The sequence below is a fragment of the Argentina anserina genome, chromosome 3 (genome assembly GCF_933775445.1).
Source record: "Argentina anserina chromosome 3, drPotAnse1.1, whole genome shotgun sequence".
In the NCBI taxonomy this organism is placed as follows: Eukaryota; Viridiplantae; Streptophyta; class Magnoliopsida; order Rosales; family Rosaceae; genus Argentina; species Argentina anserina.
Window position 1 is genome coordinate 2125312 of NC_065874.1, and position 27426 is coordinate 2152737.

Sequence of the window (27426 nt, forward strand, 5' to 3'; positions counted from 1 at the left end):
AAAAATAACCCTTTTGTAAATATTTATGTAGTTTGATGTCAGGACTTCTTCAGTTCCTGCTTTTGAACTCTCTCTCAGCAGCTGCGTTGGCTAGCTAGAGCCCTATACTAAGCGTTAGTAGAGACTAATCGAACCTAGTTTCTTTGAAGAGAACAACTCGATATCACAGTAGGCTATCTTAATTGCAAAATAAACTATTAGCAGATCTTAATGGAGCAAAGAGAGTATTTGGCTTCGTCCGGATCCCTCTCTTCTCATTAATTTCTCATTTTCGGCTAAACCAAATGTATGGCTTCAATTGGGAATGGATGGGAGATTGGAAGGAGGGTAAGATTTTACATTTCTCTTGTACATGGGAGTTATGATGTTGAAGTCATCACTGCTGCGCCTTCATTTGAATCGTTGATCTTATACTTTTATTGATGTAATTTCCTACTGAACTACTGCCGATTGCTCTGGCGTTTAGTTTTCTGACTATCTCCATGTAATGATTTGGCTTTGGTGTTGATGGTATTGGCTTTAGTTACGATATATATGTTTAGATTAGACCAGTCCTAAATAGTGATTGCTTATCTCCTGCAATGTCTTGCCTCGTTCAAGTCCTCAGCTTCCAGTGAAGCTAATATTTTTGAGTTGTAGGCTTTAATATTCTTGAGCGCCGGCATTGTCAGCGCCTCCAGGAGTCCTCAAATTTCAACCCAGATCCACACGATGTCCAAGGGAACCGCCATGATGTCAGAAAATCCATCGTAGTCATTGATGGAAACCCCAAGGTCCTCCTTTTTGACGCGCAGAACGTCTCTTTCGTTGTTGAAGGTGAACATGAATCGATCACCCCGAGCTTGGACCTCCACATGAACGCTTAGATGCCACATCGAGCGGACGGCGCTGCGGACGGAGTCGAAGGTGACTGCCCTAACCGTGTTAAGTTTGCCAACTAGGTAAAATCGCCGTGCCACAAACCCTTTCTCCGGGCACTTAAGGTTGCCCAGATCCACAAGTTCGTCTTTGTGAGAGAGGGACGTCAGTTTGAGGCTAGACAAGCCGTCATGGAAGCCATGGAGGCAGCTATGGAGGCAGCCATGGATGAGAGGACGCCGCACAATCTTGGTTTCACTCGAAACCCTAACCCTAGCGAGCGGAGGCTTATAGGAAGAGAGGGAGAGAATTACCGCGGTATATTTTTTTTAGCAAAACTACCTAATCTCTTCCCATGAAACCTAAGATTCCTAATATAATCCAGTTAGGAAGACAATGTTGTAGGTGTCTCGTAAATCAACCCCTCCTCGATCATTTTGTTCTACAATACTAGATTACGGATCTTTGCTCTCTTTATTTTTTTTACATACAAATAACTAAATTGAGTACTCGTAAATTTTAGGGCTCGTCAACGGGCCGGGCCGGGCCTTAATAAATTTAAATAAGTGGCTGGCCGGGCCGGGTCGGGTATTTTTAAAAATACGAAAATCCAAGCCCGCCCACTTAAGGCGAGCTTTTACGGGTCGGGCCTTACGGGCTTCTATTAGAAAAATAATATAATACTCTAATTTAAGGGTTTGAAACAATAAAAGAATTGTTAGAAAACATTCTAAAACAAAAGTCACAAATAAATTCTAGTTTCGAAATATTGTCGATCGACACCAATAGATGTGATCGATATATATATTTAGGGACCGTGTAAGAATTTCATCCAATTCGGACCTCGTTTAACCGTCGGAATTTTCGGTCAACAAAAAAAAGAGGCGTTTTCACATAATAAAATCTTATTGACCGGGGCTTTGCCAAATGGTTTTCTCGTTGCGACAACGCACGATCGGTGAAAAAAATTAGGCGATTTCAAATATGTAAACAAATTTTCACATTCGCATCTTGGTAATTGGTCACCCCTTGGGGCATATTAGTGTTATTTTTGATTTATCAGAAATTCCGACGGTTAAACGAGGTCCGAATTGGTATTCCATGTGCTACAGTCGATCTATCGTGCATAGCTTAACTAGCTAGACTATGCGCAATGGTATTCCATGTGCTCCTAATCTAAGATAAATCGAGCCATAGAAGCAAGGTTCATGCTCCACCTCAGCTCCATCGCTCGAATACGAAATCGGTTTTATTACATTAGTGTACCATCAAATTTTCATTACATAGGTCGAAGTTTTAATCGACCGTCTGAAATTTACTAAAATTAAAGATGATTCATTAATAAACTTCCACACCCATTGCTCTTTATATCTTTCTGCAAACTCTTTCAATTACACTTTCCTGCCGTCGTGGTTCAATAAAACTGTGGAAAGATGTTGAGTATTGTTTTGAATTAAAACCATGGATAAAGGTAGGCATGAAACGCTATGTAAATATAAACAAAGCTAATACAGTGAGACACTATAAAGAAGTAAGAACGGATCAAATTTCTGTTAAGCTCACCCAACTGGAATTGGGTTATCCGAGTTTTATACCCGCAAGTAGTCCCACTCCGGCGGCATTGATTCCGGGACAAGCCGCCAGATTGTGAATTTGCCATGGAGATAAAGTAGGTGGAAGGTTGCTTTCTTTTATCACAAACTAAGACATCGATTTCAACCTCAAGCATAAGCGTTGGATGGATCATTTGCTAACCAATAGTGTAGCATAATCCCCAATTTTCCGTTGTATGCAATTATAGTCAATTTGAAACCATACGGAATTATACTGATTTTTTCTTTTTCTAAAAAGAGGGTCGGCCAAGCGAGTGAAATGGATGCATTAAACTCTCAAATTTCAGCAGCCATGTTAGTGTTTATTAGCTAAAATAAATTAAACTACAATTCTGACGATGTTTCTTTTATCATGTATGCACAACGAGTATCATACACGACTCAACTATCTAATGTAACGTCTGCTTATTAACGGATCAAAACAACCGTATTATCCAATCCCGCGACCGAAGACCTTCTCATATTCTGACACTTGCCGTTTTACAGAATTGACATCTACGATGAACTCATGCATGTACGTATCACAGAAACACATGAAATAACCAACATACATAAACATGCAGAACTCCGTGTTCATCTCTCATGAACAAAACATCATATAGGCTTTTATGTAAACATAAATTCGTCAATGTGAAAAAAATATAAATAAATATAGGAGGATTTTTAGGTGCAGACGTTCGTATCATACGGACCGTACTGATTCGACATTTTCGGCGACAGTAGGCCGCAACGGTAGGGCAGACCACGACAGCCACAATCCTCACCTCCCGGCAGTCCTGTATGTGCCGACCGGAGCTCCATCGGCGACCCATAGCGGCCGGAATTGCGAAATCACCAGTATCTGCTCAGAAACTTGATTTTTGTAGATTCTGGCCGCCATGGGTCGCCGATTGAACTCCGGGCGGCACAGACGGGAGCACTAGGAGATGGGTAGTGCGATTGTGCTGGTCCGCCGTGTCATTGCGGCCTGCCATTGTCAGAATCGGGGCGTCCGCACCTGAATGACCTATATATACGTCCCAATTCCAACAACGGCAGGCCTTAACGGCACGGCAGATCAGCACAGTCGCACTACCCACCTTCCAGTGATCCCGTCTGTGTCGGCCGGAGCTACATCATAGACCCAATGAGGCCGGAATCTGTAAAAATCAAGTTTCTGAGTAGATTTCGGTGATTTCGCGATTCCGGCCGCTGTGAGTCGCAGATGGAGTTCCGACCTGCACAAACGAGACTGCCAGGAGGTGGGGAGTGTGGCTGTATTGATCTGCCCCGCCATTGCGGCTTGTCGTTGCGGCATGCCGTCGCTAGAAACACCAAATCCATACGGTCCGTATGGTACGGCCGTCCGCACCTGAAAATTCTCCAATATATATAAAACATCATAAAGGAACAAAAACAAAGAGTCCGGAGGGAATAAAAACACAGAATGCAACTCTCTCTAGCTAGCACTAACATTAGATATCTTTGTCCGATGGATCAGTAGTTGCAAGAATCAGGTAACCATCGAAGTCCAAACATGTTGGTTTTCTTCTTCACTAGTTGCAAGACTTTGAACCTGGTGGTTTTTAGTTCCTACTCATATTGTTGTAGTTCAACTTCCACTGATGCCGCTAATGTATCACCGAAGTCCGAAGCCTTGAGATCACGTCTTGGGTGTATCAAGTGAAATCTCAAAACATTAAGTTTTACGTCCAAACTCCACATTCCTCTGAAGAAATTTAAAAAGTGATTGCACATCTCCTGCCATGTCGGCTTGTTCAAGTCCTCAGCTTCCGGTGAAGCTAATATTTTTGAGTTGTAGGCTTTAATATTCTTGAGATTTTGCCTGCCAAATCCAGCGCAGAAATATCAATTTCCTCTCTATCAAAAAGTTATGAAGGCGAAGTCCGCTTCCTCCTCGAACCAGAAAGCAAGCTGTCGAGCCTTTAGCGTCTCCAAGGGTTTCTCTTTATCAATCTCATCACATTTCGAAGCACGAAAATTTTTCATCACCCCCTTCACTAATTCAATTCTTCTATATGAACAGAGACCTTCCATTGAACTGCTTTCAAATACCTGACTGGCACTCCCAAAAGCTCATAATATTGGTCACGAAAACTCCTAGGATCTTCCTGATGTTCAAAATCCCGGAATGAGTCATATTGTTGACTTTCTTCTCCATTGTTGATCACACTGTAATTACCTGAATAATACACATTCATAGTCATGAATCAAGTCGACTAATATGTATATATTAATCAATATCTTCTCAATTCTGAAGACCCTCACATAATAGAAATCAACAAGGCCATTAGATCAAACCAAACTCGTGTGAACTTACAAAACCTTTATGACAAACTAGAGAGCATAATAGATCAAACTAGAGATTTAAACTAATACAGACAGGAGTTTGATATAAACAAAGACGCTCAAAACAAAATCACATTCAAATTACAGAGCACATATATACATGAAATGATAAAAGATTTAAAAAGGGATTCTTCATAATATGTAAGTGAGTACTCACCAAACGAAAAGATTTATCATGTATGCACAACGAGTATCATACACGATTCAACTATCTAATGTAACGTCTGCTTATTAACGGATCAAAACAACCGTATTATCCAATCCCGCGACCGAAGACCTTCTCATATTCTGACACTTGCCGTTTTACAGAATTGACATCTACGATGAACTCATGCATGTACGTATCACAGAAACACATGAAACAACCAACATACAGAAACATGCAGAACTCCGTGTTCATCTCTCATGAACAAAACATCATATAGGCTTTTATGTAAACATAAATTCGTCAATGTGAAAAGAATATAAATAAATATAGGAGGATTTTTAGGTGCAGACGTTCGTATCATACGGACCGTACTGATTCGACATTTTCGGTGACAGTAGGCCGCAACGGCAGGGCAGACCACGACAGCCACAATCCTCACCTCCCGACGGTCCTGTATGTGCCGACCGGAGCTCCATCGGCGACCCATAGCGGCTAGAATTGTGAAATCACCAGTATCTGCTCAGAAACTTGATTTTTGTAGATGCTGGCCGCCATGGGTCGCCGATGGAACTCCGGGCGGCACAGACGGGAGCACTAGGAGGTGGGTAGTGCGACTGTGCTGGTCCGCCGTGTTATTGCGGCCTGCCATTGTCAGAATCGGGGCGTCCGCACCTGAATGACCTATATATATATATATATATATATACGTCCCAATTCCAACAACGGCAGGCCTTAACGGCACGGCAGATCAGCACAGTCGCACTACCCACCTTCCGGTGATCCCGTCTGTGTCGGCCGGAGCTCCATCATAGACCCAATGAGGCCGGAATCTGTAAAAATCAAGTTTCTGGGCAGATTTCGGTGATTTCGCGATTCCGGTCGTTGTGGGTCGCAGATGGAGCTCCGACCTACACAAACGGGACTGCCGGGAGGTGGGGAGTGTGGCTGTATTGATCTGCCCCGCCGTTGCGGCTTGTCGTTGCGGCATGCCGTCGCTAGAAACACCAAATCCATACGGTCCGTATGGTACGGCCGTCCGCACCTGAAAATTCTCATATATATATAAAACATCATAAAGGAACAAAAACAAAGAGTCCGGAGGGAATAAAAACACAGAATGCAACTCTCTCTAGCTAGCACTAACATTAGATATCTTTGTCCGATGGATCAGTAGTTGCAAGAATCAGGTAACCATCGAAGTCCAAACATGTTGGTTTTCTTCTTCACTAGTTGCAAGACTTTGAACCTGGTGGTTTTTAGTTCCTACTCATATTGTTGTAGTTCAACTTCCACTGATGCCGCGAATGTATCACCGAAGTCCGAAGCCTTGAGATCACGTCTTGGGTGTATCAAGTGAAATCTCAAAACATTAAGTTTTACGTCCAAACTCCACATTCCTCTGAAGAAATTTAAAAAGTGATTGCACATCTCCTGCCATGTCGGCTCGTTCAAGTCCTCAGCTTCCGGTGAAGCTAATATTTTTGAGTTGTAGGCTTTAATATTCTTGAGATTTTGCCTGCCAAATCCAGCGCAGAAATATCAATTTCCTCTCTATCAAAAAGTCATGAAGGCGAAGTCCGCTTCCTCCTCGAACCAGAAAGCAATCTGTCGAGCCTTTAGCGTCTCCAAGGGTTTCTCTTTATCAATCTCATCACATTTCGAAGCACGAAAATTTTTCATCACCCCCTTCACTAATTCAATTCTTCTATATGAACAGAGACCTTCCATTGAACTGCTTTCAAATACCTGACTGGCACTCCCAAAAGCTCATAATATTGGTCACGAAAACTCCTAGGATCTTCCTGATGTACAAAATCCCCGGAATGAGTCATATTGTTGACTTTCTTCTCCATTGTTGATCACACTGTAATTACCTGAATAATACACATTCATAGTCATGAATCAAGTCGACTAATATGTATATATTAATCAATATCTTCTCAATTCTGAAGACCCTCACATAATAGAAATCAACAAGGCCATTAGATCAAACCAAACTCGTGTGAACTTACAAAACCTTTATGACAAACTAGAGAGCATAATAGATCAAACTAGAGATTTAAACTAATACAGACAGGAGTTTGATATAAACAAAGACGCTCAAAACAAAATCACATTCAAATTACAGAGCACATATATACATGAAATGATAAAAGATTTAAAAAGGGATTCTTCATAATATGTAAGTGAGTACTCACCAAACGAAAAGAGGCAGATCGAAGCCGACAGAAGTAAGGAGGAAAGGCAGAGGCTACAACTCCCTAGAGTGTTGATCACTTAATTAGCTGTTGAGCATCAGATGACACTCAACAACCATCTGATATGACTATTTGGCCACTATTTGACCAGATCGGACGGCTGTTGAGTGTCACTTAGTGCTCAACAGCTGACCAGATGATCAATAGCGCAACTCCCTATGTGTATATATAGAGAGAGAAATCGTTGAAGCTTGTTGGGTTTATATGGGTCCAGCACACAATGGCCCGTTAATTTTCAGACCCACCATTTTTTTTGTTAACTAGTTTTTTTTTGTCATGGTTTTCCAATTTTATATCGTATGCTGGTTTATGTTCTCATTAATTTTGGTGCTCATTAGATTCGCGATACAAGTGTTCTCGTGAGGTTGAGACCTGCATGGGAGGATCTTAGGAGCTACTTGACTGCAAGAGGGCGCAAGCGTTTTGAAGTTTATGTTTGCACAATGGCCGAAAGGGATTATGCTTTAGAAATGTGGAGGCTTCTTGATCCAGAATCAAATTTAATAAACGCAAATAAATTACTTGACCGCATTGTTTGTGTCAAGTCTGGTAAGTGTCATTCATTTCTGATTTTTGTTACATAAAAATAATAAAAAAGCTCAACCATTTCCCAGCAAAGTTTGACTTTATTCCATATGTTGTATAGGTCTAAGTAAGTCATTGTTTAATGTCTTCCAAGAAAGCTTATGAAAACGGACATATGTTACAAGCTAAAGTATTGAACGTTCATGAACGTCCAACTCAAAATTAGGCTATCCTTACAATGTTACCCTTAAAATCTCATACCAGTCAAGCACAGTGAATTAAAAAGGTTCCAAATTTGAACTATAGATGAACGATAAAGTTGTTAGTTAGCCATCCAGTTTTATTCAGCACATTACTTTACAGCTATGAAGGAATCCGCCACACGAAATCAACCAGAGCCTGCTCAAGCAGCTCGACATCCAATTATTCATCCAAGTATTCATGTTGATCGTGTTATTTTGCCCATTTTTGACGATGTTGCAGTAGTTTTATCCTCATAATTGAAAGAATGTATCTCAACTATAAATCCATGTTTTTGGGGATTCTATGTATCATCAGGACTATACAGTTCTTACCTTGGCATGCTGAACCTAAGTTATTTTGGCGCCGGGGGGGGGTTCTGGATTTGAAAACTTAAGACAAAGTACAAAACGCACCGTTTTATTTAGGGGGTGGAGGTTTAATCACAGCGACTCAATTCGAGTGTGCGGATCGCGGCTCATAGCCGTTGATTGATGGGATACGAACGGTGAAGATTAGATTATGTGTGTGTGGAAACTAACGGTTGTTGATTGGGCCCTTAATGGGCCTGAACTATAAATACAAATTAGAGGTCCAGAGTTCACTCACCGTCTTCAACCTCTCGCTCTCCCTCCAAAATTTTCTCCAAGAATCCAAAAAACCCATCAATGGCGGATACAACCGTTGACGACCTGATCAAGATTATCGAGGCAGCTGAGGCACAAGTGAGTGATATTCAGAACAGAGCCACCAAAGACGAAGAGAAGGCTTTGATTCGTGAGGTGAAGGAGGGCCTCCTTCAGCTTCGGTTGAAGACGACCAAGAAGGACTTGGGGGTGGAAGAATTGGCTACAGCAATGCAGAAAGCCTTTCAGCTCATGGGAGTCCTCAAGTAATTTGCACCTGCTCTGGCGGTAATTTCCAGCGGCGGCTTCCAGTTGTACCAGCTCTATAATCAGGCCAAGAATCTTTTCGGTGAGCTGAAATCGTTCGTTGCGGCGGTTAGGGCTGCTACAAAAGGGCCTGAAAATGAAGCAGAAGAAGAAGACGACGAATGGGAGTGGGTCTCTGATGAGGACTTGGAAGGTTACCCAGAACCACCGTCCTCCTCCACCTCTGGCTCCGGCGACGGCCGAACCCCAGCCCCAGGCGACCACTGAAGGCGCCTCCTCCATTTCATTCAATTCAGGTTCGTTCTTGTTTAGTACCACTCACTTTGTTTATGATGTTCTTTGAATCTTTGTTTAGTACCCATTTGATGTTCAGTTCTGTGTGGTTGAATTGTGATTTCTGTTATTGTATCGGACTGTGGAGTTTGCATCTTTAATCTTAGTTGATACAGATTAATCCTAAGTAGGTTATGTTAGTTTTACTTGTGTTCATTTCCGTGTGTTCTGATTGAGGTTAGATAGCATTCTTGGAAACAGATCAATGATAATAATGTTTTGTTCCTACCCAGTTTCTATGAACATGAGAAATGCGAAACCATTTAGTCATGAAATCCAACTATGTAGCTTGATTAACAAAGGAAGCTTTTCTGGTAATCTTTTCCTTCGTTGGCCTAGTAAGATCTTCATAGGGTGATAAATATTGAGAATTTCAGGTTCTTTCTTGTTTAGTGATGTCCTTTGTTCTCTGTGTGAGTATTGTTTCTTTGTGATTCATTTCTTCTCTTTGTTCTTTGTTCATTCAGGGTTCTTTGCTCTCTCTCTCTCTGTCAAATGTCAATTCAACCATTCTTTCATTCCATTCAATTTCACCCAGCTGATTTCAAGAGGAACATATAGCCAAGAAATGTATCTACTTCATTCTCGTATCTACTTCCTTTTTGTAACAGACACTAGAAACCAATGAAACTTCAGTAGGAAAACAACAGCTCAAGTATTCTACGATTGCACTACCCTAGGTAGCATGTATATTTTTCATCAGAATACTTGAGGAGCTGCTGAAGTACTAGATGAATGTATGTACTGCATTTTAGTTCTACTTCCTTTTTGTAAAAGTGTACAAGACAGTAGACACGAATGATATACTTCATTTTACAGTGTACAATTCTTGACTTCACAAAAGACATCTCTTCCATGTTGCCAATTACTTCCGAAAGGAAACAAAGTAGATGATTTTGCAGCTCCAAAACTGATAACAAAGAAAATGACCTTAGATTCTGCAAAGGATAAACAGTAGTTCGTAAAAACGAATGTATCTACTTAAGTACTTATATAAACCCACTTAATAGTCAAATACTAATAACAATTGAAACCCATAATTTCACATACTCATCAGGTAGATGCATTTAGTTCTTGAAAACCATAATTTCACACTAGACCAAGCATGGGATCCGTATTTCCATTGTTTCTCATTCCAAAACAAACAGTACCATAGATTGAATAAGGAAACACTTTTACAGTATGCCTGGCAACTTATATGAACCCAACTCACAAATGCAAAGGAAAACAGCGAATGATGAATGCTTATGATTGCTCAACCAACATTTCCTAACCACCACCAAGTTGAAATTGTAACAAAGATTAGCATAACATAATTTAACGACCCCAAAATTTCGAGCCTAAAAACTCAAAATTCTAAAGTCGTTAAACACAAATAATCTCAAATAAATCGAAATCATTTAAGTGTAACAGCGGATCAATTCTGAGTTCTCAATACAACTCAGACAACCAATTATTACAACCCAAATTATAATCCATACACAAATGGAAATGTAATAATTCTCACAAATCACTCACAAATCTCACAAATGAAAATACACAAATCCTCACACACGAATCCATGCTAAAATCTCACCACCAGTAGGATCCGAACGACTTCGAGCCTCTGTAGTCGTCACTCAACCTCCACTAATCAGCACCTGCAGAATTATCCCCTACACCATCGAATTGGTGCACCGGGATTGTAAACACAAACCCGGTAAGCTTATAGCTCGTATGAGTAAAATCACAATACAGTTCGCATATCAATATATACGAAAGATCACAAAACAACAAATATAAATGCCCCCATGAGCCAATGGTCAACCCATCTGGTTGACCCAAAGAAATATGAAATAAAAAGCTCATGAGGAAATTAAGTAACCCTTCTGGTTACCCAATGCATTTATAATACGGGTACCAAGAACGCTGGTACACATCTGTTACCCCTCTCGTAATACACCGTTGATATTGGATAGCCACCCGCTACCCAACATCCAAAATACACCGAGTACCCATGAGCAGATAACCACCCGTTACCTCGCATGCAGTACTAAGGCATACAGACTAGAGCTCTAACTGTATCGTAACTTTCGCCCGGCCAAAGGCTAGGTTCCGACTTGCCACACACGTACAATAATCTCACATCATATTGTACCAAAAATCACGTCCGAAGACAAATCACATTTTAACAACCTCAATGTTAAAAACACGTACAATAATCACACATCATATTGTACCACACATCACGTCCGAAGACAAATCACAATTTTATTACATTCTCCGTGATAAAATCATGTACAATAATCACTCATCATATTGTACGCTTTAAAACTTTCACGATATCACCACAATAAAATCATAACAGTATATTATATAGCAAACTATATATATTCGTATTTATTACCATTTATACAATATATACATAGTCCACTATATCCTATACATGTCATGTTTCATAAACACCTGAAGAAATACGTACAATATTCTCACATACTCATGCTCAATTTTCCGTCACCGAAATGACTATTTTTAATGCATTAATAACAGTACGTAATTTAATGAACTATATATATATTATGTACCTATTACCATTATACTATATATATGTAGTCCACTAAATTATATACATGTTATAATTCATTTGATAAACACACTTGCAAAATGTTGAATCACCACGAGGGTCGATTCGTAAATTCAGTGAGATTTTACTCACCTTATTGACTTGAGCGTAATTCCACAATTCCCGATGCTAATTCCTTTACTCGATTTAACGATCACCTTAAAAGAATAAGAAAAGAATTTAGAATCGTTTCGTAAACCTTTAAATGCCAAAACAGTAATAAACGGTTACTGTTCAGCAATTTTTGGTTTATACGAAGTTACTGTTCACTGTTCACTCCCAACAGCGCGTGTTGCACCACCGCCGCCCCCAAACCTCTCCCCTTCCTTCCTCCGCCCTTCCCACGGCCTCACGCCGCCCCTAGGCTACTCTACGCACTCACACGCGCCGCCTAAGGCGGCGGTGCTTCACTCTCCTCCATACCTCCGATTCTCCTCCGAAACTCTTCCAAATCAATCCCTAAACCCTTCCAAATACTCCCAATCATCATACAATCACACTCAAACGTCAAATTCATCAATTCATACCTAGATTAAACCGTGGAGGCTTCGATTTGTCGTTGGTGAAGCTTGAGGCAGTCGACGTCGATCTCGAAAGGAGGTGAGGCCGCGTGGTGAATGGAGGTTCAGGCCTTGTCGTGGAGGGCTCCGGGAGCAAGGGAAGGAGGAGGCGTGCCCTCCTTGAGCACAGAGTCGGCGAAGGAGCTCGGGGCGAGCGATGAAGGTCTCGACGGCGAGTTCGTGTGTCGCAAGCTCGGGGGTTGGAGAGGGAAGCGGTGCGGCGCTTCCTGGCTAGGCGGTGACAATCACGTCTCCCTGTGAAGGGAGATCGGAGGTGAGGCCGAGAGTGAGAGGGAGAGGGATCGAGGAGAAAGAGAGAGGAAGAGAGAGAGAGGGAGAGCGGCGGGATGAGAGAGAAGAGAGAGAAAGGGTTTCTGATTATGGAAACCCTAATTCCATAATTATCTATTTATACTAGTTTCCAAATCGGAAACTAACTTCCGACGTTAATAACTTTTACCTCCGACGTCCGATTCGAACGCGTCACATATCCACGAACTCGTATCAACGAGCTCTACAACTTCCGTAAAGAAAGTTTTCACAACCGAGCGACGAAATAAAAGTCGATAAATTCGTTCGGAAACGTAACGTTTTCTTATTAAACGTTCTCGGAACGTTTCCGTTCCCGTTTCGTAACGTTTGCAAGTAATCATATTCGGTTTAAATCAAACTTCACAACTTAATAGAATTTAATTCAATCAAATATCGTTTTGAAAAATTGGGGTTATTACAATCTACCCCCCTTAAAGGAATTTCGTCCCGAAATTCAAGCTCACTCAACAAACAGCTGTGGATATCTGGTCATCATGTCTGACTCTAGCTCCCAAGATGCATCACCCTCATCATGGTGACTCCACAACACCTTGACTAATCCCACTTCTCTCCTCCGTAGCTTCTTTGTGGATCTATCCAGGATACGAACCGGCTCGACAACAAAAGTGGCATTTTCCTTCACTTCAATGGTGCTATGATCGATCACATGTGACTCATCTGGTACATACTTCCTCAGCATGGAAATGTGGAAGACGTTGTGTACGCCCGACATGCTAGTAGGCAAGGCTAGTCGGTAAGCTAGTTCGCCCACCTTCTCCAGTATCTCAAAGGGCCCAACGTACCTCGGTGCCAACTTTCCTTTCTTGCCGAATCTCACTACACCTCTCATAGGTGAAACTTTCAAGAACACATGATCACCGACCTCAAATTCCACATGTCTCCTCTTCAAGTCTGCATAGCTCTTCTGTCTACTCTGAGCGGTCCGGATTCTATCTCGAATGATCGAGATCTTCTCCGTGGTTTCCTGAACCACCTCTGGACCCATCAGTGCCTCATCACCAACTTCGGCCCAACAGATCGGAGATCGACATGGTCTACCATAAAGTGCCTCATAAGGTGCCATGCCGATGCTAGAATGGTAGCTGTTGTTGTAGGCAAACTCAATCAATCTCAAATGATCTTCCCAGCTACCCTTGAAATCCAACACACATGCTCTCAACATGTCCTCCATCACCTGATTCACCCTCTCCGTCTGTCCATCCGTCTGAGGGTGAAAAGCTGTACTCATATCCAAGGTAGTGCCCATCGCCTTCTGCAAACCACCCCAGAACTTCGAAGTGAAACGTGCATCTCTATCGGAAACAATAGAAACTGGAGCACCATGAAGTCTCACTACCTCATCCACATATAGTTTCCCAAGCACGTCCACTGAGTACTTCATCGACACTGGGAGAAAATGAGCCGACTTCGTCAATCGATCGACAATCACCCATATGGCATCGTGACCCTTCTTCGATCTAGGCAACCCGGTCACAAAATCCATAGATATCTGCTCCCACTTCCAAAGAGGAATAGTCAGTGGTTTCAACATGCCAGCTGGTCGTTGATGCTCTGCTTTCACTTGCTGACATGTAAGGCACTTCGATACAAACTCTGCTACATCTTTCTTCATACCGTTCCACCAGAATTGTCTGCATAGGTCCTTGTACATCTTGGTGTTCCCTGGATGGACGGTATAGCGTGAACGATGTGCCGTACGAAGAACCTCCTCCCGAAGATCATCACAATCTGGGACACACAATCTTGCCCCAAACCTCAACCCTCCATCGGGTCCAACTCTCCACTCAGAAGGACACCCATCAAGCGTATCAACTACAAGATCCGCCAACTTAGCTCGCAAGAGTCTATCCTGCGCCTGACCCTGTATGATCCTCGTGATCAATGTGGGTTGCACTGTGACACTACCAAGAAAGACCCTTGGTTCTCCTCCCGATGGTACCAAATCAAACTCTGATGCAGCTTCTAGCATGAACCATTCCTGGACCATAAGTGAAGCTACTACTCCTCTCGGTTTTCTGCTCAAGGCATCAGCCACCACATTTGCCTTCCCCGGGTGGTACTCTAATGTGAAGTCATAGTCCTTGAGGAGTTCCATCCACCTCCTCTGCCTCATATTCAGCTCCTTCTGTGAGAACAAGTACTTCAAACTCTTATGATCTGAAAAGAGTTGAAATTTCTCACCATACAAGTAATGTCTCCAAATCTTCAGGGCAAATACAACTGCCGCAAGCTCTAGGTCGTGTGTCGGATAATTCTTCTCATGAATCTTCAACTGTCTCGAGCCATATGCAACGACTCCTCCATGCTGCATCAACACACAACCCAAACCCTGGAGTGAAGCATCACTGTAAATGACATAGCCACCACCACTAGAGGGAATCGTCAACACTGGAGCTGTGGTCAGTCTAGTCTTTAGTTTGTTGAATGCTTCCTCACATGCATCCGTCCACACAAACGGAGTATCTTTCTTGGTCAACTTGGTCAATGAAGATGCGATACTAGAAAACCCCTCGATAAACCTCCTGTAGTAACCTGCCAACCCGAGGAAACTACGTATCTCTGTAGGGTTCTTTGGACGACTCCAATTCTTCACTGCCTCTACCTTTGCCGGGTCCACTAGTACTCCATCTTTTGAGACAACATGACCAAGGAATTTGACCTCTTCTTTCCAGAACTCACACTTCTCTAGCTTGGCATACAGTCTTGCCTCCTTCAAGGTCTGCAACACTGTTCTCAGGTGCACCTCATGTTCTTCTTGTGTCTTGGAGTATATCAGAATGTCATCCACAAACACCACTACGAACTCATCCAAGTATGGACTAAATACTTGGTTCATCAAACTCATGAAGACAGCTGGTGCATTCGTTAGACCAAATGGCATGACGACAAACTCATAATGTCCATACCGGGTCCTGAAGGCTGTCTTCGATATATCTTCTTCCTTCACTCTGAGCTGATGGTAACCGGATCTCAAATCAATCTTAGAGAACACCGTAGCACCTTTGAGTTGATCGAACAAGTCATCAATCCTAGGTAAGGGATACCTATTCTTGATGGTCACCTTGTTCAGCTCTCTGTAGTCCACACATAACCGCAGAGAACCATCTTTCTTCTTTACGAACAAGGCAGGTGCTCCCCAAGGTGAAACACTAGGTCTAATGAACCCTTGGTCTAATAGCTCATCAATCTGCACCTTCAACTCCTTAAGTTCATTCTGCCCCATTCTATATGGCGCCTTTGACACAGGTGCTGTACCGGGTACTACATCAATGCAGAAATCTACCACTCTTCGAGGTGGTAGCCCCGGTATCTCTTGGAATACTTCACCAAACTCTGATACTACCACAATGTCTGCGATAGATACTTTCTGATCCACTGACTCCACATGTGCCAAAACTCCTGATCTCATGGCGTTATCAGACTTGAGGCAACGATAACGAAACACTGGCTCTCCGGGTCTATGAAAGGATACTACCATGTCAAAACAATCAATCACAGCATGCTGTGGTCTCAACCAATCAATACCCAAGATCACATCATAAGTGTGATCCGGAATCACAATCAACGAAGCAGAGAACTCTCTACTTCCAATCAAGATCGGACAAGCTTTGCAGATTGTCTCTAACTCAAGTGACACTCCGATGGGCGAAGTGACACATAAAGCGTTCCCAAGAGGTGTAGGAATCAATCCTAGCATCTCCACTACCGAACTAGCAATAAATGAATGCGATGCTCCCGTATCGAACAATACTCTAGCAAGGTAGTCAAAGAGTAATAATGTACCTTCCACTCCTGTGTCTCGCTGACCCACTGCGAACACTCTAGCTTGGCCTGCTGGTAGCTGTCTCTGCGGCCGTTCCTGTCTACCCGGAAGTGGTCGGGTACAATCTCGAGCTATGTGTCCCACTTGCCCGCACCGGTGGCAGCCTGCTCTCTTCGGTTTCGGACATGCTGAGGCGTAATGTCCCATCTCATTGCAGCTATAACACCTCACTGCTGCTAATGGTCTGACTGGTGCTGCTCTGATGGCTAAGGGTGGCACCCTTGTCGGGGCCTGATAGTGGGGTCTTGGCCTCTTCCATGACCTATCCTTCGGCCCTGAGTGCTCGCTGCCTGTATAGACCGCCTTGCCTTTCCCCTTCGCATCTCTGTTCCCCACATCACCTGTTCGAGTCTTCTCTGCTTGCTCCAAACTCATAGCACTCTCAAATATCTGCTCCCGTGAAGTCAGGCAAATGACTGATATCATGGTCTTGTACTCTTGTTTCAGCCCACGTAGATACTTCTGAGCTAAAGCAGTCGCACCCATAGGCCTGACATACCGATACAGTTGCGAGAATCGAGCATCATACTCTCTAATGGTCATGTCTCCCTGTACCAATGCCAGAAACTCCAACTCTAAGTCCTCCTGTACTGAGGCTGGAAAATACTTCTCTTGGAATATGGTGGTGAAATCTCCCCATGTGAATGTAGACACATCCACAGTCTGTCTCATGCTCTTCCACCAATCTAGAGCATCACCCTTGAGAAAGAATGTAGCTATCTTTCTCTTCTCAATCTCTGTGCACTCCATCATCTCAAAATAAGCCTCCATACCCTCGATCCAATGGTCAGCTACCATATGATCTAGTCCCCCATGAAATGTCGGAGCTGACAGTGCACTAATATCCTTGATCAGCTTCAACACTCGACCGTCATCTCTAACCGCAGGAGCTGGCTCATCCTGCTCCTCCTGCGGAGCAGCCTCCTCATAGAGGTTCTCCACGTTGCGGACTCGACCTGTGGCCCTACCTCGACCTCGGCCTACCCGCTCTACCTGTGGAGCAGCCTCCTCATAAAGGTTCTCCACGTTGCGGACTCGGCCCGCGGTCCTACCTCGACCACGTCCTCTCGCCCGTCCTCGGCCCTGTCCTCGGCCCTTATCAGCGTTCATCACCTTTAAACAACGAAACACTTAGTCAATACTTGTGAAATCTCGAATTCAACTAAAACAGTTTCAATAGGTATTAACATGAAATTTCAGGATATGATGAATCATCGAAGTATCATCACGATACTTCTCGGAGGACCAAACCATTAGGTATGGCTCCTAAAACACTCTCGCGTACCCGACGACATATCAATACCGGGAAGCATGTGATGGGGGCCCGCCTGCAGTCGGATCATCGCTCCTGGATGGTATTGATAATCGCCAAATACGCACTTAGGCTCTGATACCAACTTTAACGACCCCAAAATTTCGAGCCTAAAAACTCAAAATTCTAAAGTCGTTAAACACAAATAATCTCAAATAAATCGAAATCATTTAAGTGTAACAGCGGATCAATTCTGAGTTCTCAATACAACTCAGACAACCAATTATTACAACCCAAATTATAATCCATACACAAATGGAAATGTAATAATTCTCACAAATCACTCACAAATCTCACAAATGAAAATACACAAATCCTCACACACGAATCCATGCTAAAATCTCACCACCAGTAGGATCCGAACGACTTCGAGCCTCTGTAGTCGTCACTCAACCTCCACTAATCAGCACCTGCTGAATTATCCCCTACACCATCGAATTGGTGCACCGGGATTGTAAACACAAACCCGGTAAGCTTATAGCTCGTATGAGTAAAATCACAATACAGTTCGCATATCAATATATACGAAAGATCACAAAACAACAAATATAAATGCCCCCATGAGCCAATGGTCAACCCATCTGGTTGACCCAAAGAAATATGAAATAAAAAGCTCATGAGGAAATTAAGTAACCCTTCTGGTTACCCAATGCATTTATAATACGGGTACCAAGAACGCTGGTACACATCTGTTACCCCTCTCGTAATACACCGTTGATATTGGATAGCCACCCGCTACCCAACATCCAAAATACACCGAGTACCCATGAGCAGATAACCACCCGTTACCTCGCATGCAGTACTAAGGCATACAGACTAGAGCTCTAACTGTATCGTAACTTTCGCCCGGCCAAAGGCTAGGTTCCGACTTGCCACACACGTACAATAATCTCACATCATATTGTACCAAAAATCACGTCCGAAGACAAATCACATTTTAACAACCTCAATGTTAAAAACACGTACAATAATCACACATCATATTGTACCACACATCACGTCCGAAGACAAATCACAATTTTATTACATTCTCCGTGATAAAATCATGTACAATAATCACTCATCATATTGTACGCTTTAAAACTTTCACGATATCACCACAATAAAATCATAACAGTATATTATATAGCAAACTATATATATTCGTATTTATTACCATTTATACAATATATACATAGTCCACTATATCCTATACATGTCATGTTTCATAAACACCTGAAGAAATACGTACAATATTCTCACATACTCATGCTCAATTTTCCGTCACCGAAATGACTATTTTTAATGCATTAATAACAGTACGTAATTTAATGAACTATATATATATTATGTACCTATTACCATTATACTATATATATGTAGTCCACTAAATTATATACATGTTATAATTCATTTGATAAACACACTTGCAAAATGTTGAATCACCACGAGGGTCGATTCGTAAATTCAGTGAGATTTTACTCACCTTATTGACTTGAGCGTAATTCCACAATTCCCGATGCTAATTCCTTTACTCGATTTAACGATCACCTTAAAAGAATAAGAAAAGAATTTAGAATCGTTTCGTAAACCTTTAAATGCCAAAACAGTAATAAACGGTTACTGTTCAGCAATTTTTGGTTTATACGAAGTTACTGTTCACTGTTCACTCCCAACAGCGCGTGTTGCACCACCGCCGCCCCCAAACCTCTCCCCTTCCTTCCTCCGCCCTTCCCACGGCCTCACGCCGCCCCTAGGCTACTCTACGCACTCACACGCGCCGCCTAAGGCGGCGGTGCTTCACTCTCCTCCATACCTCCGATTCTCCTCCGAAACTCTTCCAAATCAATCCCTAAACCCTTCCAAATACTCCCAATCATCATACAATCACACTCAAACGTCAAATTCATCAATTCATACCTAGATTAAACCGTGGAGGCTTCGATTTGTCGTTGGTGAAGCTTGAGGCAGTCGACGTCGATCTCGAAAGGAGGTGAGGCCGCGTGGTGAATGGAGGTTCAGGCCTTGTCGTGGAGGGCTCCGGGAGCAAGGGAAGGAGGAGGCGTGCCCTCCTTGAGCACAGAGTCGGCGAAGGAGCTCGGGGCGAGCGATGAAGGTCTCGACGGCGAGTTCGTGTGTCGCAAGCTCGGGGGTTGGAGAGGGAAGCGGTGCGGCGCTTCCTGGCTAGGCGGTGACAATCACGTCTCCCTGTGAAGGGAGATCGGAGGTGAGGCCGAGAGTGAGAGGGAGAGGGATCGAGGAGAAAGAGAGAGGAAGAGAGAGAGAGGGAGAGCGGCGGGATGAGAGAGAAGAGAGAGAAAGGGTTTCTGATTATGGAAACCCTAATTCCATAATTATCTATTTATACTAGTTTCCAAATCGGAAACTAACTTCCGACGTTAATAACTTTTACCTCCGACGTCCGATTCGAACGCGTCACATATCCACGAACTCGTATCGACGAGCTCTACAACTTCCGTAAAGAAAGTTTTCACAACCGAGCGACGAAATAAAAGTCGATAAATTCGTTCGGAAACGTAACGTTTTCTTATTAAACGTTCTCGGAACGTTTCCGTTCCCGTTTCGTAACGTTTGCAAGTAATCATATTCGGTTTAAATCAAACTTCACAACTTAATAGAATTTAATTCAATCAAATATCGTTTTGAAAAATTGGGGTTATTACACATAAAGATCATCAGTTTACAGAATATATAAGAGAGAAATGAGCTACATCTGACAAGTAAACAATAGAAAGAAGAACAAAATCTTAAAGCATTGCAATTCCATGACAAAAGGGAAAAACGAGAACTTTACCTCCTCCGACACGATGAATTAAGGATCTTGATCGGCTTCCCTTGAAAAGATGCCAATTTAAAGTTTCAGAAACAAAAGGAAATGGGCACGCAACAAACTAGGTGCAGAACTTCAAACACATAAGAAACAGGCTAGTTTCATCTATATTAAAAACTTGAAAGCAATTTTCAAATAATAAAGGAAATGAGCATACAACAAACTCGGTGCAAAACTTCAAACACATAAGAAATAAGCTAGTTTCATCTTCCTTCTCAATATCTATATCAAAAACTTGAAAGAAATTTTCAAATAATAAAGGAAATGGGCATGCATTACTTGTTTAAATGGTGCACCGATCTGAAATTCCATTGCAACAGAGATTCCAATGCAAACACTACCATAGATTTACTGAGGAAACACTATGACAGTATGCTTCCAACTAGTATGAGCCCAACTTACAAAAGCAAAGGAAATTGTATGAAATGAATGTGATGATTACTTATCCAACATTTCCTAACCACAAGAAGATTAGCATAAAATGAAGATCATTAGTTTTACCACTTTTACAGATAAAAAAAAAACACACTTTTCCTTTCTAGTAAAATCTTAACATACAATTCCCATGGCAGAAGGCATATATGTTTCACTTGTTCTGAGGCTGACCAAGTTGGAAAAGCAGTACAACAAACTTGGTGCTATATCAGAAAGGTGTATGCAATTTTCAGATGATAAAAGTAGAAAACTTGGCAGATCCAGACATACAAGTATCAGATACATAAACAAGGGAATCAAAATTCTAACGACGCATGTCCGAAACATTATTCTAAATAGAAACATAAACCCAGCAAAGATATATATGAAATCAGAAACCCACTCCTGTAGCTGCGTTTGTTCCTCTGAGGAACCCCTTTTCTGGTCGGTCTTCAACTTCAAGCAAGTACAGTAATAGATTAGCTCACCTTTTGTTTTGCTCATTGAGGATATTTTAGTCATCTCGATCCCAATTGGGTTTTTCCCGTAAATGGGATTATTGAAGTAGCTGGCCCATTATTACCATAAATAAATAGTGGGGTAGCCCAAGATGATGAAAATCTTAAACAGAATTTCTTAAATTTTTTTACGAGGTGTGCTTAGGGTAGCTTAATTCAACTTGAAATTCTTATTAAAAATGTACGTGATGTCTTTGCCTATATGGAAACTAAGACCTTGTTATCCTTGATGAGGAAAGAAAATACTTTAGAATGTCATCTTCTTCTCATATTTACAAATTCCCACTTTAACCATATAGTCCACCATTAATTAATCTCTATCTTACTATCTACACGCTTTGCAAATATGACGTACGTATCCGAAGTTGTATGAAGTTGGTAAAAATCTTAACGTGATTCTTGGTATGTACAGTCGTCGTTATGATCGATCTTGAATTCTTGATTGCCTGTAAAGATCATCTCAAATAGCCTTTCAAAAAAAAAAAGGATCATCTCAAATAATATAATTTACGCTACAATTATCGACATATGATAAAAAAATTAAAAATTAACACTGATAATCCTTCAAATTATTAATGTAAAACAGGAGCTAATGTTAGGCGTCTATCTAGCTCTCTCTCTAACGTAAATTAGATTCATGCATATAACATTCCATGAAAATTAAACTCGATTTTAGCCAGCTCGGCAAGGGCAATGATCAATCAAGCGGATCTACTCTTTCTAATCTCAGAGGAAACTCGTTTTACCTCAAGCTTCAATTGTTTTCGTTTTTCCCGTGCGGCTTTGTGTTTTTGTGTTGCTAGTAGCTCCTTTAATAAGAGGTCCATGCTCCTAAACATCTCTTCGAAGAGAACGTGTGCAATATGATTCGATCTCTCTAACACCAAAGGAAGAAGGATGGCGCACCCCAACAGAAGTATGGCTTCAAGATCGGTTTCTCCATCCGGGAAATTAACCATGTTGTAGACACACATAAACACCGGCAGCATTAGAATCTTCTTTACCCTCGAGCCAATACCACTGTAAACGAGAATCGGTGGAATCCTTATCGTAAGGTACCCTAAGTCCAGTACCATCCCGGGCCAATACCAGATTAAAACTCCTCGTGGAATCACTAATCTTTTCGAAGCTAACGCCAGTGCCAGAAACATCTCGAACACCAGCACTATGCAGAGTATTGTCATCTCAGAAGACATGACTAGAATTGATCGTATCTTTTTTGAGCTTCACAGGATTCTTTTATGCCTAAATCGACTTCTGTGTACGTGTGTGTGTGTGTGTGTACGTATATATGTGTGTGCAGAAAACCGCAAAAAGCCTTCTCTTACTTGGAATAGGATATATTGGTAGGTTAGGGTTTGAATTGGTTACATTCACGGAGTCACATTAGAGAGAACCATTTAGAAACCGTATTGGGGTCAAGGGAATGTTACACAACACCGTTCCAAACTCATAATTAATAGTTTTGAACTTGGGCAAATGACAAAGAGATGGATAAACATTGAAACAATTAAATGGCAGCTAGCCATGCCAGGCCTCAATGGAATGACATGAGTTTTTGTAAGTAAATTCTCTCTTGATTAAGAAATTGAAGTGGTTTTTGACACCATTGCTCACTCATTGCCTCAGATCCTTAATTAATTCAAAAATATGATATTTAATTTCCTTCAATTTCAATTACTAAATGGAATAAGGGCATCCAACAGCCTAGTTATTTTGAAAAAAAAATTAACAATTTTTAGGATAATTTAGGGTTCCGAAAGAAGAGTTATTTAAAAGCTAAAAATATAATTTTAACTAAATATAGCTAGACAAGGAATAAAAGTTATTTAAAAGTTAAATATAATTTTGACTGAAGTACACCTCTTAAAAGTAATATTTAGTCATTTTTAACTATATTAAACATGGCTCTCGCTCTGTTATCTCTCTCTTCTCTCCCTCCTTTCTTTGACGACGCTTCCTCCATAACACCGACGTGAATCAACAACACCAACGCATACCTGCTCTCTGATCTAGTCTCCAATTAGTGGCAGATCCAGGATTGGATCATTCGGATGCTTGAACTTAACTATAAAAATATAGTGAAGATTCTCGACGGTGCAAAATAATTAGTAAAGATGAAATTCAAAATCGATATACCTAGTCGGTGAAAGTAATGAGACTTACTTTTCTAATGCCTATATACAAATAACATAAATTAACCAATCAAATATTCATATAGCACATCATAATCTATAATCATTTACAAGAACATTCTATTTACGGTTCTAAAGGTTAAGGACCGACCAATGAAAATTGAATTAAAGATCGTGATTGATCAATAAAGCTTTGGAAAGATAATAAATGAAAATAACTCATATTTGGACTTATAGACTAGATTTTTTTTTTTTGAAATGTAAATTTGACATTTCTTTGAAACCATGAATAAATTTTTTTTTCGAATGCTTCAGTTTGGACTCAAATTTGTCAATTTAGTCTAATTGACATCTACAAATATTGAAAAAATATATTCATATATATGACAAAATGATATATATATCATAATCTAACACAATTAATATATAATTTAATAGATCAGTGACGTAAGAGCTAGTAACTTAGCTAGCATTTTAGAGAAAAATATATATTTGACTGAAGACACGTTATTGAGAAAAAAAGAATAAAGTATAGATGGAAAATAAATTAGTAAAATTAGTATTTGGGAATGTTTTAACTGAGAACTCCAAAATTAAAAGATTTAAAACTTAATTTTGTTTTTCTAATTTTAACCATGCTTGAGTCCCGCATCTGCCCCTGTCTCCAATATCTCTCCCTTGACCGATGCTGCCTCCATAATTTGGATCAACAACGCCAACGCCGACGCCGACCTGCCTCCCTGACCTCCAACGAAACTTCTCTCTCCCCTGTGGTTCAATCCAAATCGGAGAGAGACGCAGCCATACAAGATTGAGTAGTGCAGACGCGCAGGAGATTGCGGCCACGGATCGAGGACTACGACGCTGGCGCCGGTCGAATCTACTTCGTTATGAGACCCCAGCATCTTATCCAGCACCGACGACTGCGACGACTTCTTGACGGAGAAGTCCCCAAACTGAGGCTTGAAGTGGAGCATGAAACTAGGGTGGTTGTTGCCCTGAAGGTTGAACTCGACGCTCATCAGCATGGAAGAGTTGATCGGAGATCCCAAGGAGCCGGTGTCGGTCTTGACGACGAGGGAGAAGGACTTCCACGTGTCGTTTGGGTGATAGGAGACACGGATGGACGGTTTGAATTCGAAGAAGGTCGCGAGGTTGAGAGTGAGCTCCTTGGACTCGCGGGCGACGATTCTAGATTGGAATGGAAGGCCCAAGATGCTCAAGATGTATAATTAAGCATCCTACATCATAAAAAACGGGGCTTGATTTCTAAGAAGATGGACCCTTGGTCTTCTCAATTAAACTTCTCTTCCCCTCTTGTGTATACTTCCATTTGAAGGTTAATTCTCCGTTAACACACATTTCATTGGGGTAAGTTACATATTTATCGAAGTTACACACGGGTTCAATGTCTATATTTTAGTGGGGGACTGTTCTTATATATAGTAGAAAAGCACGATTGTCATGGTTACTAAGAGTCATTAATATGATTACTGGGTGTCAATAACATGATTATTTGGTGTCAATAATTTATTATTGGGGTTAATAAGGGTTAGTAACATGATTATTGGATGTCAGTAATTTGTTATCGGGATTACTGGGTGTCAGTAATGTGTTATTTAGGAATTATTAGGTGTCAGTAATTTGTTATTGGGGTTACTGGGTGTCAGTAATTTGTTATTAAATGTTACTGTGTGTCAGTAATTTGTTATTAGAGATTACTGGTTGTTAGTCAATTTTCCGACTACCGACGATCGGAATCCGACAAAGGTGGCCAAAGTCCCACGACGGTGACCAGAGTCCGGTGATCAGAGCTTGGAGTCCGGCAAAGTGATATCTCTCATCAGCTTTCTCTTTTTTATAAGTGTTTAAATAGTTGAGGTAAAATAATCTCAAAAATATACAATATCATATTTTTTCTACTATTTGGTCAAATAAGTATAGATACTTAGAGTGATTGGTCACATTTTAAGTTTTGTCATTTAAATGGTCCATACAAAATCTAAATTTATATGAATCGGTAATTTTTCCAAAATTATAAGTCACATCAGCTTGACCCTCTACTAAACAAAACAACCAACAACAAGGGTGCATACCAAGTTAATGGTGAAATAAGGTGGTTATAGATAGTCTAGCTTTGTGATGAGCATTCAAACGAAAAAAGCATGGTGGTGTGATTATGATCAATATCATGACCATTATACAACTGACTGCATAGGGGGTCAATCTAAACCCGTAAAAAGTAAATGCTTGTTGATCTTTTAGAAACTACCCTTAGGTTAAGTGGCTGTCAAAATGAGATTTAATAATAGTAGAGCATATGAAATAAGGTGGGTGTACACAATCATGCCTTCGTTATATATGGAAAATTGTACGGAACCAGATCGAATAGGCGATTGATAAACCCATACATAAATTAATTTGTCTAAATAGGGCTCTAAATAAATTAGATCGAACTCCCAATTAGTGTTCGCGCGGGTGGGAAGTAACATATATAGAATTTTTTTTTTCTATTAACAGGTGAAAATTTATTCACTATTGAACAAACAAAACACGATTATTCTTCTTTCACTAAAAAATATATACAAAACACAATTATTGACCCGAGCAAACATGAATACTGGGATTTCGTGTCCCCAAAAAAAAAACACGAATACGGGGAACCTTAGAGGCAAATTAAAATTACTCAAGATTACAAACAAAAAACCTAATATTGCTTTTTTGGAACACAAATCACTAGCCGGGCGGACGATATATGTACGTATCAATTAACGATGGAGGTTGGTCTGCAATCTGTTATTGTACGTTTATTGAGCCGTGTAGCTTCCATGTGTTTTAGCCGTGACTCCACTGCAGCGTTTTCCTTTTCCATCTCCTCCACACGTCTTATGAAGGATTCCGCTTCCGACGCCGATTTTCTAAAGTCATCCAGATCATACATGCTATCATTCAGTCTTTCTATCACACCTGCAAGACATATGAAGCAGATAAAGAGAGTAATGGATTTTAGACTGGGAACTTCATCTTCGAAAGTGATGGTGTGAAGCGCGTCGAGGGCGTAGCCGAGACCAAAGCCACCGAAGAATATGATCGCCGGCTTTCTGATGAAGGGAATCGCGTCGACGAACAAAAGTGTCAGTAGCAGCGCCAACTGTGCGAGTATTACTGTGCAAAGGAGTATCTCAGCCATGATGGAAGTTCTCTGTTAACTAATGCCCAACCCTAGGAGTACGTCCAACTATTATTTAATCCAATTTACTTCTACTGGCGCAAGGAAACTGAATTAAGATAGGACATCAGTTCTTCATTTAACAGAGCAAGGAATCTGAATTAAGATAGGAAATTGATCGATTACTAAAAATCCATCCTACGTACGGATTCCAAAACTATACAGAGAAAACTTATCAACAGGCCTTGATAGAACAGAGCGTTGATATACATGGGCCATGTGCGAAACAAGGCCCTAGATTAAAAAAAAATTATTAATTAAATAAAATATTACTATTTAAATAAAATTTAAGACCCTCATATTTTATAATGAAATGTAATTTATTTTTTATATACCAAATTTATGATTTCAAGAGTCAAATATCAAATTACATTTATAAAAATGAAAAAAAAACAATACATTTGATCGTGATTTAAGATTTTAAACCCACAAAATTTAGTAATTGAAGTATTT

The 27426-nt window shown here is 41.0% G+C and overlaps 1 protein-coding gene and 1 long non-coding RNA gene across 3 annotated transcripts in view; one reads left to right on the forward strand and one right to left on the reverse strand.

Annotated features, from left to right (window-relative positions):
• The first annotated feature begins 7619 nt into the window (after positions 1-7619).
• LOC126788281 (RNA polymerase II C-terminal domain phosphatase-like 1) overlaps positions 7620-27426 on the forward strand; it is a 30529-nt gene continuing 10722 nt past the window's right edge. Inside the window, exon 1 of the mRNA XM_050514255.1 lies at positions 7620-7775. Coding sequence (XP_050370212.1) covers positions 7670-7775 — 106 coding nt within the window. The 5' untranslated portion in view covers positions 7620-7669. The remainder of the gene's footprint in view (positions 7776-27426) is intronic.
• On the reverse strand, positions 9776-21534 carry LOC126788288 (uncharacterized). 2 transcript variants are annotated; one of them, XR_007671350.1, is made up of 2 exons: positions 20642-21534; positions 9776-10127 (listed from the first exon to the last, which is right to left on the reverse strand). It is a non-coding gene; the product is annotated as an uncharacterized LOC126788288 (long non-coding RNA). The 2 variants fall into 2 exon arrangements; XR_007671351.1 differs by having other exon boundaries at positions 9776-10155.